Source organism: Haliaeetus leucocephalus, unplaced genomic scaffold (assembly GCF_000737465.1).
Source record: "Haliaeetus leucocephalus isolate CR32 unplaced genomic scaffold, Haliaeetus_leucocephalus-4.0 Scaffold165, whole genome shotgun sequence".
Lineage (NCBI taxonomy): Eukaryota > Metazoa > Chordata > Aves > Accipitriformes > Accipitridae > Haliaeetus > Haliaeetus leucocephalus.
The window spans coordinates 701,797-713,604 of NW_010972601.1; the positions used below are offsets into that span (position 1 = coordinate 701,797).

Consider the following 11,808-nt stretch of genomic DNA (forward strand, 5'->3'; position numbering starts at 1 on the left):
CCCGTTATCACCGGCCTGGGGAGGGGGGAAAAAAAAAAAGAGAGAAAGAAATGAGAGCCACCACCGAGAGGGACACGGGGCTGCGGCCGGGCACTGCCCGGCTCCCCCGGGACGGCTGGACCAGGCCCTGGGTGCCCGCTGCCACCCCGAGCCTCCCGTCTCCCCACCCACTCCTGGCGGCACAGAGGAGGCATTCAGCCCGTTGCCTGCCAGCGCCGAAAACAAGGGGGCCGTTTGTCTCCATCTGCGGCGCCGGCCTCAACGGGGACATTGTCACCACCGGCCCCCCACGCCTGGCCCCTCCGCTCCCCCTGCATCGCCACCGCCAGCCCCCAGCCCGGCTTGGCCCCGCGAGCCGGCACCCACGGCAGCGGGAACGTGCTGCTGGCCGAGCTGGTGACGATGGCCGTCCCTCGGCGGTGGCACCCAGCGCCCCCCGGCCACCATCGTCCTCCTCCCGTGGGAGACAGCTCAAGGCCAGGCTGTCGCCTCCTGTAGCTGGAGCTCACCTCGGGGTGGGGAGCGTGGGGGGGCTCGGCCTTTCTCCCTTTCCCCGGTCCCACCGGCTGCGCCGGGACTTTGGGGTTCCCCAGGCACCCCACTCGTGGAGGAGAGCTGGGGGGCGTTCTGAAACCCAGGGGGTCCCGTCCTGCCACGACGTGGCTGTGCCCAGGGAGCTGAGCGGGCGCACCGTGGGAAGGGCTCGGCACCATCTGGCACCCCGCTGGTGCATCACCCCACGGTGGAGCAGAAAAGGGGCCATTGTGCGCCCAGATCCGGCCTTGGTGCTTCGCACCGCCCTCCAAGCCAGCTCGCTGCCGCTAAAGGCAGTGACGACCCAGCGCGCTTGCTTGGGCAGCCAAGCAAGCGGTGGCTGTGCCGGCATCCAGCGCCCTGGGGCTCGGCCAGCGGCGTAACCGCAGGGCACCCTTCGGCTGTGCCCCAAACCCACCCGAGTCTCCGTCCACGACAGAGGAGTTTGGGGTTCAGAGCTCGTCCCCGCAGGGCTCAGGGTCACCCTGCCAAGCGCCCGGGTGGGCAGGCAGCTATTGCCCCATCGCAGGCAGCGGCCACATCATGCCCTGCCTCGGCGGGACCGGTTCTCACTCCGGGGTTAACCTGCGCAACCCCCGGGGCAGCCCCAGCCAGTACTGGGGGACGAGAAAAGCCAGAATATCCTCCGTCTTCGTCATCGCAAAAGGAGGAACGAAGAGCCGCCGCCTCCCCATAGGCGCTGGCCCGGCTGGCATGTCCCTGCTCTCCTGGGACAGACATCCCCCAGCATCGCCAGACGAGGGATCCCACCTGGATCCTCAAAATTAAAGCCTGAGACCGTGCTGGCCATGCTGGGCTGGCTGTGGGCAGTGGAGAGGAGCAGGCTAGCGCGCAAGCAAGCACAAGCGTGCACTGCCCTAAAATCAAAAATCTCCTCCCAGGGGAGGCAGAGGCTGCTGCCAGGATGGGGACAGGAGACCTGTCCCTACTCAGAGGCAGCGTAAAGCCCGAGCACATGGCCCCCCAACCCCCCGAGCCCTTATTTGATGTGTTTCCAGCTGCACCCAGCCCTGGCTAGAGTCACACCCAGGATTTATCACCCATCTCTTTCCCCCTGGCCCATTTATCATGGGTAAAGCCTGCTGCATGAAATAACCACGACAACAGATTAAATAACACCTCCGGCTCCACCGCCTGCTCTGGCTCCAGCCACTCACCATTCCCTGCCCTTACCTGGATTTTCCCTGGAAACAGCGGCGTGGGCGCAAGGAGCCATCCCACCCCCGCTCTCCGCAGTGCACCTCTTTTAATTCCAGGTTTCCCCCTTTTTTGTGGATGGTGCTCCAAAGGGTTTCCAGCTGGAAGAGGACCATGGCAGCCGGGATGCAGCAGCTCAACCAAGGGATGCTCACAGCCTCGGGACGTGATTAAACGAGCTGGGGAACCACAACGCCCTGTCTTCCACACCCCATGGGGTATAAACCATCCCCAGGAAGGCTCCACCATGATGTCCCCTGTCCCCCACCTGGGATCAGGCAGAGCAAATCCCCCCTCCCTCCCCCCAGATTCGGGGATACAAAGCACTCACACCAAAAACCGTGACCGCCGGGGAAGCGTGCACCAGAACTGGGGATCCGGAGGGATTTGGTGAGGAGCCTGAGCGGCTGGTTGGAGGGCCAGGCAGCAGCACTGTGGTGGCACACCTTGTCCGGGCCAGGGCTTGGCCCCGTCAGGCACTCGTTGACCAAACGTGGCGTCAGGTGCCTTTATCAGACAGAAAAGCTGTCATTAGCGCTGGCAAAAGAGGGGGAACCGGTGGCCATCAGGGTGGCACAACCGGTTTATGGTGAACTGGCTGGGCAGCGGGGTTGCTGCCTGTGGCTGGCTCTGCCTGCCGGTCCCACCGCTTTTTCCTTATCTGCCGCCCCGGCACGATGCCTGTGGGTGCCAGGGAACGGGTGTCCAGCGGCACCGGTGGGGTTGGGAAGCCCCATTCGTGGTCTCCTGCCCCACGGTGGAAGCCCCGGGAGCTCCCGAGTGGTCAAACCTCCTCCTTTTCAGAGAGGTGAAGTTAAGGAAGGGGGGAAAAAGTAAGGAAAAAAGGGAAATGAAGGCAAAACCATCCCAACCCCTGAAAACAAAAAAAAAAAAAAAAGAGAAAAGAAAGGCAGAGGAAAGAGTCTTCACCATGGTTGGGGCCATGGTATCCACATAAACGGCCCCATAAAGTTACGAAGCATTCACCACAGCTGGGAACAAGGTGTCTCCGTGAAAACGCCGTGAAATACCACAGCAGAGGACAAGGGTGTCACAATCAAAGCCCCACGAGATAACCAGCTTTTCCCACGGCCGGAGACAAGGCATCCCCATAAAAGGCCTCATTAGATGACACAGCCTTCACCACGGCTGGGGACGAGGTGTCCCCACAAAAACCCCATTTGACGGCACGACCTTTACTGCAGCTACGGACGAGGGTGTCCCTATAAAGCCCCATGAGATACCACAGCCTTCGCCATGGCTGGAGACGGGGCTGTCCACATAAGCCCCGTGAAATGACACAACCTTCGCACCCCGACGAGGCCACGCTCACCAAAACCCTACGGCAATCCACCCCCACCTCGGGACACCCCTTCCCGACCTCCAAAATGAGCCAGAAAATGGGGAACCCCCCCCCAAACGTTGCACAAAACGGAGCGTTACCCTCCTCCTCTCCCCAGGACAGCCATGAACAGGCCTCAGGGCTGTGCCTAGGCCCCAGTGAGGAAATGTGTCCGTGTGGGGCTGTTTTTGGGGGAAAAAACCCAAGATTCAGGGGAAAGGTGGGGGGGATAACACCCCCAACGCTGGGGCCGCCGACCCCAGCATCGGCCATGGCAGTCCTAGTTTCTCCATGTGTTGGTTTATCTCAGCCAAGAGCCCCAAAATAACCTCCCCTTCACCCCCCCCCCCCCCCACCAAAAATACCCCCCCGCCCCCCCTGCGGAGGAAGGTACAGAAAGGGATAGCAAGCCCCAAAAACCTCCCAGTGGGGTTGGAGGCACCTCTGAAGGCCAGCTGGTCCAACCTCCCTGCTCATGATATCTCCATGGATGGAGACTCCACTGCTTCTCTGGGCAACCTTGTGCCACTGCTCAGTCACCTTCTCGGTGAAGAAGTGTTCCTTGATGTTCAGAAGAACCTCCTGGGTTTGTTTGTGCCCACCGCCTCACGTCCTGGCACTGGACACCACTGAGAAGAACATGGCTCCATCTTCATACCCTCCCTTCAGGTGTTTCTACCCATTGATAAGATCCCCCTGAACCTTGTTTTCTCCAGTCTCAGGTCTCACAGCCTTTCATAGAATCATAGAATCATTTAGGTTGGAAAAGACCTTCAAGATCATCGAGTCCAACCGTCAACCATGCCCACTAAACCATGTCCTGAAGTACCCCGTCTACTTGCTTTTTGAATACCTCCAGGGATGGTGGCTCAACCACTTCCTCCCAGGAGACATGCTCCAGTCTCTGCATCATCTTGGTGGCCCTTCGCTGGACCTGCCTCAGCGTCCATGTCTCGCACTGGGGAGCCCATCGCTGGACACAGCACTCCATGAGTGGCCCCAACAGCGCTGAGGGGCAGGATCACCTCCCTCAACCTCCTCCGACACTCCTCAACATTAACCCTTTTTGCCCTGAGGGCACATTGGCGGCTCACGGTCAAGCCTGTGCCCAACAGGACCTCCATGTCCTTTTCTACAGAGCTGCTTTCCAGCCTGGTGGTCCCCAGCACATCCTGGTGCCTGGGGCTGCTCCTCCCCAGGGGCAGGACTTTGCGCTTCCCCTGGTTGAACAAAACGGACTCAAGAGTTGGCTCTTGGCACCCAGCCGGGATGGAGCAGACCCTACCCAAACCTGCTGCTGGGAATAAGGACTGGCAAAGGGTGACAAGGAACAAGGTAACAGCCAAGGTGTCCATGGGTTGTGGTACCTTGGCTTCTGCTCCATCTCCCACCTACTCACCCAGTGCAGGATGAGGAGCTACCTCCAGCCCCACACGTGTCTCGGATGAACTGATCTGTGCCTCCTCTGCTGTACCCAGGACCAGGCAGAGCACCGAGCACAGCGCAGTTGTGCCACCCCGTCACAGTCAGAAGAGAACAGACAACACAGGCTACCAGGGAAGCATCACCTTCTTTAATTAAAAATAAAAATACAAGAGAAGTACCGCCTACCATGCAGATGTTGGAGGGCAGCTCCGGGCTGGGCAGAGGACGGGCTCCCTCTGCTGCGGACTCCTCTCCGCCAAAACCCCGCTCTTTGTGCTGAGCCTCCAAAACACGCCACAATGCCCTGCTGTGCTGGGAGCCCTGGAGAGCTCCTGCTCTGCTATGGGGGCTCGGCTCCTCCGCCCAGGGCTGTGCAAATGCAAAAGGAACAATCCCAGAGGGACCTGCAAGAGCCCGGAGCTCTCCTTGGCCTCCTCTTCCTCGCTCACCACCCCTGCAGGTCAGGAGGCAGAGGTGGCACCAGCATGAAGAAGACAGTCCTCGTGACACCGATCCTGCAGCCCAGGCCAGGACGGCCAGTGGCATCGGTGGAGGGGAGCTGAGGAAGCCCCGGGAAAGGCACAGTGGGAAGTGTATTTACAGATGGGAAATGTTTTAATTTAGCATTTCTGTCCCAAGAGCAAAGCTGAGGGTTTTTCACCCAAATGCAATGGTGTCGTCTGCAGGGCGCGGCCATCCAGCCAGCCCCTCCAGGGAGCCCCCGGGCCCTGTCATGCTCGTCGCGCCTTCTTGCTTTTCTTTTTCTCCTCTTTGACGGCAGTGTCATGGGCTTTCCTCTTCGCAGCAAGTTTGTTCGCCTGTGGAGAAACCCCCAAGACCCACAGTCAGACTGGTCTGCAGACACCGAGGGCTGCTGTACCCTTGGTCCCACCAAACTCTCCAGCTGTACGTGGGAGAGATGGACCCATCTGCTGCTGGCACCCAGGTCAGGCATGGGGCACAGAGAGGGGCAGCAGCTTCACTTGCTGAGCACAAGCCATGGCCTTGAGGGAGCACAAGGAGCTCTGCCCTGCCAGGGTCAAGAAACCGCAGCCTGGTGATGCTGGAGAAGAGGCTTGTAGAGCCTCACCCTTGCCCACCTTCACTCAGTGCCCTCACCAGGTACAGAGAGGAGTGGAAGGAGCAACCCAGAGCTGGCACAGTATCGGAAGCAGAGGCTGCTCCCTCTCCCCCAAGATACGGACAAACCCAGCTTTAGTGATCCGTAGCTGCAAGCTGATTTGGGAAGAGCTAGCACCAGGATCCAGGCAAGGCTCCTTGGCCCACAGCAGCCCTACGCTCGTACCTCTCGGACTTTGCGCTTCTTGCCAAACATGATCTTCTTGTAGAGGTATTTCTCCCTTTTCTTCATCATCATGATGGCCAGACGCTTCTCCTCGCTTTGCTGCTCCTGTTCCAGGCGCTGCTTGTCCTCCAGCCGCAGCTTGCCAGCAGTCACCTTCACAGGAAGCGCCTGCGGGGAGCCGGAAAGCTCAGGACCCTGGACACTGGGAACCCACCACCCTTCCCTGGGGACAGACGTTTCCACACCATTCACCAGGGGCCACAGAAGAGCCGCAGCACCCTCCAGACCAGGCAGCAGGTCCTGAGCATGAATGGCAGCTGCAGCTCATGAACATGGGTCCAGGACCCAGAAGTGTGGCGGCTGCCACAGGAGCAGCAGAGCCACAGCAGTCCCAGAACAGGGACACGGCCGGGGTACCCCATAGTGAGCAGAGCCCCAGCAGGGACAGAGGTCACCAGCGTTGCCTCCTCCTGGGGGTCCCACCCTGCTGCCAGGCACCATACCTTGTTGCTCTGAGTCTTCTGCTCTTCCATCTTCTTTAATTTCATCTCCTCTTCTTTTTCAGACTCATCTTCCTCCTCCTCCTCCTCTTTGTCATTCTCATCCTCCTCTTCCTCCTCTTCTTCCTCCTCCTCCTCACTCTCTTCATCTACAGAGACACCACCGTTACCAACAGGAGAGCAGTCGCTGGCCCTGGAGCAGGCACAGCTCTGCCAAGGCAGCAACACTGCCCGGCTCCTCAGCTCCTCCGTCCTCGGAGCCCCGCATCACCTGGGTTCTCGCCCCTCTGCATGGCCAGCAGCTTCAGCTTCTCAGGAGGGACGTAGTCTCCTTCCTGCTCCGTCACGAAGGGCGAGAGGTGCGGGGGCAGCAGCACGCCAGGGAAGTAGTCGGCCACAGGGAGGCACAGCTTGGCATTGACGGAGTCGAAGACCCACTGAGGCTGCAGATAGTACCTGTGGGGCAGCGGGACACAGGCTCAGACCCTTTCCTCCCACCTCAGGCTCTGGAGCACACGGGGCCGCAAAGGAGCAGACAGAGCGTGGGACAGCTCTGGGATGGCCAGGGATACCCGCTAGCCCTCGTGGCCATTCTGGGGACAGGCCACCCGCCCCACTCACCTGCCAACAACCTGCTGCTCCACCCGGGGACGGTCAACAATCTGGTGGGTGATGGAGGGGTCGCTCACGTCGTAGGTGGCACCAATGCACAGGGACTTGTCCCAGGAGACCTGGCCGCCAAAGCACCTGCCAGCAAAACCCACTGAGGAGTCAGACAGGCAGGAGGGACCCTCAAGGTCACCTCGCCCACAGGACATCAGGCAGATTGGCCTCAAAGTCCTCACAGAGAGGCTGGGGGAGGCAAGCATGGCGTAGCAGGCCTGCCGAGGGAAAGCCTGCCCACCACGTACCGGATGATGAATGCCAGTGGCTCTCGAGGCACCTCCCTGTTGAGGAAGAACCGCAGCCCTTCAAACAGCTTTTTGTGCTTCTCCAGCGCCTCCTGCTCCTTCTTCCTCGCGTCCATCTGCTCTGCAGTCTCCTGCTCAGAGCAAAGCATTCAGCCCCCTCCCCAAGAACAGCCCTTGCCAAGCCCCTCTCTGCAAGGAGGGCTCTCGGATGCTGTCTCCATCCTCCTGCCGGTCCCTCCCAGCATCACACTAGGCCCTGCCAGCCTTTGCCGGGCACAAGACATACTGCAGACAGGATCGCCCAAGGCCAGGGCTGAGCCCCCCGCCCAGGGTCTTACCCCCTCCACTGGGAACTCATCCATCTCCACCTCGTCCTCGTGGGTCGGTGCCACCACACGGGCCAGGCTGGCGCTCAGAGCTGACAGTTTCTGCAGCAGGAAGAGACCAAGAAACTGTCACGCCCAGCCAGTGCTTTGGGGACGGGAAAAGGGGAAGGCTCATGGAGGAAGCAGAAGGCAATTTCTCAGAGCAAGAGGTCAAAAGACCTAGGGACTAGACAGATATTTAGCCTCCTCCATATACTGTCCCACCCTGCAGTGCCCAGCACTGGGGCTTCGGAGGGTCCCCTGCCATGCAGGGGGGAGGCCAGTGGCCCCTGAGGCCAAGCACAGCTCTTCCCTTGGCCAGCATGGGAGCACAAGGAGTTTGGGACCAGTCCTCTCTGCCACGCAGGGATCAGGCTCCGCTCCTCGGTCCCCGCACGCCAAGCGCCCCACGCCAGGAGGAGGTCACCAAGACCACGCAGCGTCCTCCCACGGGCCACGGTGACGGCAGCGTCCCTCACCTCCAGGTAGCTCTCTGAATCCATGGCATACTCCTTGCCCTCTGCGGGCTTCAGCTCAACATCAGCCTGGCCGTCGATCTGGGGAGAAACAGAAAGGTGGGGTTGTAGCTCGCAAACCTAGAGCCCCCAAACATCCCCCCCTCTGCCACCCTGACCCTCCCAACATGGGCTCGCTTCCAACCACCCAGGCCAGGCGGTCCCACCAGGCTCAGGCCAGCGTGGCATGTCCCCAGAGCAGGTGGTGGCCTCACCTTGGGGGGGTAGAGCAGATTGAGGGAGTGGTAGAGGCGAAAGTTGACGAAGCCCAGCAGGGTGGTGTAAAACTCGGTGAAAGTGGCCATCACACGGTAATCCACATCTGTGGGGTGCTGCAAGCACATGGGAAGGGTTGAGGACCCAAGGACAAAGGACCGGAATCCCCTCTGCAGGGACAGGAGCCCGTCCCATCCACACAGGGAGGAGGGTCCTGCCCCCTTCACAGTGAGGTCTGGAGATCCTCAGCCACCACCAGCCCCTGGGCAGAGAGAGTTCTCCAGGCTGCTACACGGGGCCCCGCTGCCACCCCTCCGTGAAGGGACCTGCTCGGACAGATGGAGCACCTCATCCCATCACAGATGGGGACCTTGCTGGCTTGCTCCAGGGACTCTGCTCCTCCAGGGGAGAAGTGCAGGCCGTGGCAAAGCCAGACAAGAGCAGGACAAGGAGCCAAACCCGGCAGGGACCCAGTCAGCCCCACAACAGCCAGAACTCAAGGGAGTGAGAAGTAATGCTGGCCAGGAAGGACATGGGTTGGCCGAGGAGATGGTGTGGGGTGAGGTGGGGAGGTGAGCCCCAGCACGGGCCATACCAAAGGCCACAAAGCTGGAAAGCCTCAACCCAACTCTGCCAAGCCCTGGAAAACCCAGGAGCAAAACAAGAGAGCACTGCTGTGACAGTGAACTCCTGCCTGCCAAGGATCTTGGCAAGGTGCAGCGCAGCTGCGCAGCTGTCCTGGCACGGTGGCACCCACAGCTTTCCGCACACCCTTCCACCTGGCCAGACTGCACAGGGGATGCAGCAGAACTACCCCACCCTGGCACAGGGTGCAGGGTCTGACTCGGCTCTTCCCTAAGTGCCACCAGCCCCATTCCTGCAAGTTAATCTTTAATTGCTGATTAAGGCACATTTTAATAATTGACACGAGGAAATAAGGAAACGGGGAGACTGGTACAGCCAGCCACAGGGGACACAGGTACAGCCATCTCGGGGGGGTAGGAGAGGGTTGTGTCCCTGCATGCCTCCCAGGCTGGGCCCCGTGGTCTCCACCACAGCCTCATCTGCCTCTGCAGCGCGAGAGCCACCGGACGGTCCCTCAATCCTTCCCCAGCCACAGGGAAGGAAGCAGCGAGGCAGCGGCAGCGCGGGTCCCGCACGGATCCCGCCGCGCTCTTCCCAGGTACTCACATCGTGGGCGAAGGTGTAAGGGGTGATCCAAGTGACGGGCTGCCCCAGCACCTCGGCCTGGTAGTAGATGCCCTTGATGGAGAGGAAGACCTGGCAGGGAATAGAGCAAGGGCTCAGAGGGAGGAAGGCCACGGATACTCCCTTGTCCCTGTCCTCATTAACCCTTCTCCCATCAGCACGTTCCATCAGGGGAGTGTCACAGGTGTCCCAGCAGGACTCGTTCCCCATCTGAAGCTGTCAGCACAGCTGGCCCGGTGCCCTCCTGGGGCACAAGTCCACCATCCCCGCCTCCACAGCCCCCCCGGGGCAGGGAGGTCTTGGCCCCGTCCCTCCCTGCAGCACCCACCTTGCGCAGGGAGCGGGAGGCGATGATGTAGTTGAGGAACTCCACGGCTAGGCGCCGGCAGAGCTGGATGGTTTGGACATGGCACTTGCCCGTCCGTGGGAAGGTAGAGAAGAGGAAGCACATGGAGAGGGCATCGTCCAGGTCCCGCAGCGCGTCTACGAAGGTTGGGTACCTGTGCCCGGGCAGGAGAAGGGAGAATCACATCCAGCCCCAGCGTCCACCAAAAGCTGCTGGGGCTGATGGAGACCTCAAGTGAGACAGGAGCGGGCACCATGGAGCATCCATCTCCCACAGGTCCCACCAAAGCTAGCGACTCACGGGGATGGGGTGTCCCTCCTGGGCACCGGGGAGCCCACAGTCACAGAGGGAGCTCCAAGCAGCTCCCTAGGGTTCAGGGCTCTCTGGGGAGCCAGGAACCTCCCTGGCGAGGGGATGGCAACACCCTTGATTACAAAGTGGGTGAAAACAGGTTTTAGGGCACCCGCAAGGACTGAGTGTTGGGGAATCCCAGCCTGGACCCACCGAGAACAAGCGTGCCTGTGGCCTGTGGTGCAGCACACCAGCACGTGGTACTGCTCGGCCAGAGGGACAAAGCCCGGATGAAAGCTGCAGGACTCAAGCGCTGGCAGTCAGAGGGAGACCGCACAGCCCCACAGCTCAAGTGGCAGCGTGGCCGCCAGGTGCCCAGACCATTTCCCCTCCTGAGCACGCAGCTTGTTGGGGCAGTGCCTGCCTCTCGGTGCTGTTTCTCCCAGCACAGTGAGGTCCTGGACACCACCGGGACAACAGACAGACTTGCCAGAGCAGGTTCCCTCCCTCCTGGGTCCTCTCCTCTCTCACTGCCACCAAATTCACCAACTCTGTTGGCGTGATTCACCCTCCACCGTCCCTCCCTCCAAGGCTCTGCACCTTCCTGGAGATCCTGGAGACATCTAGGACACCCAGGCACTCCCTGCTCACTCATGCTTTGCTGCAGCCAGCGTGCAGCACGCTACAGCCTTCTCCTCCAGCCCAGAAACACTGGTTTCTGTCAAAACCCCCAGAATATATACGGGAGGTGGATTCCTACAGAGGGACAGACACGGCAAAGGCTCCACACGTCCAGGTGGCTGCAGGAAAAGCTCCTCCCTTAAAAGAGGACAGCTCTGCTGGGATTCGGCCGGCGGCTCACCTCTCCTTCACAATGTGGTCGAGCTTGTAGCTGGGTTTGTTGTCCTTCAGCCGGTCTACGGTGCTCCACTCACTCTTCCCATACGCCTTCCGGAGCTTCCGGACAAACACCTGCAGGGAGAGGGGGAGGCCAGGGGCTCTGCAGGAGAGGATGAGCCTCGAGCAGCCCCTTGGACACCACCCCGGGGGTCTCGTGCAGGATAATTACCTTATACTCCCGGAATTTGTTGACGATGGGCTCGTGAAGGAGGAATTTGATATCCTTGAGGAGATAGAAGGTCCTGGCTGCGGTGGAGCCTTTGTTCACCTTCTTCTTGTGTTTGGGCTCATGGGGGTAAATCCCCTTCAGGATGCAGAGGCGCCTGGTAATGGCAACGAGGGTGAGACACGCAGCATCTGTGCACCCAAAAGCAGAACACCCACACCCCCGGGACCCTTTCCTTCCGGTGCTCCCACCCCTCGGGAGGGGTGGGAAACCCCAAAACTCAACAGCCTGAAACCTCAGGACACCGCCACCACTCCCTACGGAAAAGGCCACCCCACGCACCCACCACGGGCTCAATCTCCTACTGCTCGTCCTGGAGGGGGGTCCGGGGAGAGGCTTGGGGGGGGTTCAGGGGATCCAGGGGGGGTCACAAGCGCACCTGAAGTCGGGCAGGCTCAGCTGCAGCTTCTTCCGCGCCCTGTTGCGGGTGATGTAGTTGGTAGCGGATCCCCGCTCGTACTGGGGAGAGATGGGGGTGTCGGGGTCAGCACCGAGCGAGGGGAG

At 60.8% G+C, this 11,808-nt stretch overlaps 1 protein-coding gene across 2 annotated transcripts in view; it reads right to left on the minus strand.

The window, feature by feature from the left end:
• Positions 1-4,900: 4,900 nt before the first annotated feature.
• PES1 (pescadillo ribosomal biogenesis factor 1) overlaps positions 4,901-11,808 on the minus strand; it is a 7,460-nt gene continuing 552 nt past the window's right edge. Inside the window, exons 2-15 of one of the 2 annotated variants that reach the window (XM_010563346.1) lie at positions 11,684-11,763; positions 11,248-11,401; positions 11,041-11,150; positions 9,870-10,041; positions 9,524-9,613; positions 8,332-8,448; positions 8,081-8,158; positions 7,575-7,664; positions 7,237-7,367; positions 6,947-7,072; positions 6,597-6,781; positions 6,329-6,474; positions 5,826-5,993; positions 4,901-5,337 (exon numbers count right to left, since the gene is read on the minus strand). In XM_010563346.1, coding sequence (XP_010561648.1) covers positions 5,251-5,337; positions 5,826-5,993; positions 6,329-6,474; positions 6,597-6,781; positions 6,947-7,072; positions 7,237-7,367; positions 7,575-7,664; positions 8,081-8,158; positions 8,332-8,448; positions 9,524-9,613; positions 9,870-10,041; positions 11,041-11,150; positions 11,248-11,401; positions 11,684-11,763 — 1,734 coding nt within the window. In that variant the 3' untranslated portion in view covers positions 4,901-5,250. The remainder of the gene's footprint in view (positions 5,338-5,825; positions 5,994-6,328; positions 6,475-6,596; positions 6,782-6,946; positions 7,073-7,236; positions 7,368-7,574; positions 7,665-8,080; positions 8,159-8,331; positions 8,449-9,523; positions 9,614-9,869; positions 10,042-11,040; positions 11,151-11,247; positions 11,402-11,683; positions 11,764-11,808) is intronic. The other variant, XM_010563347.1, reaches the window with a different exon arrangement.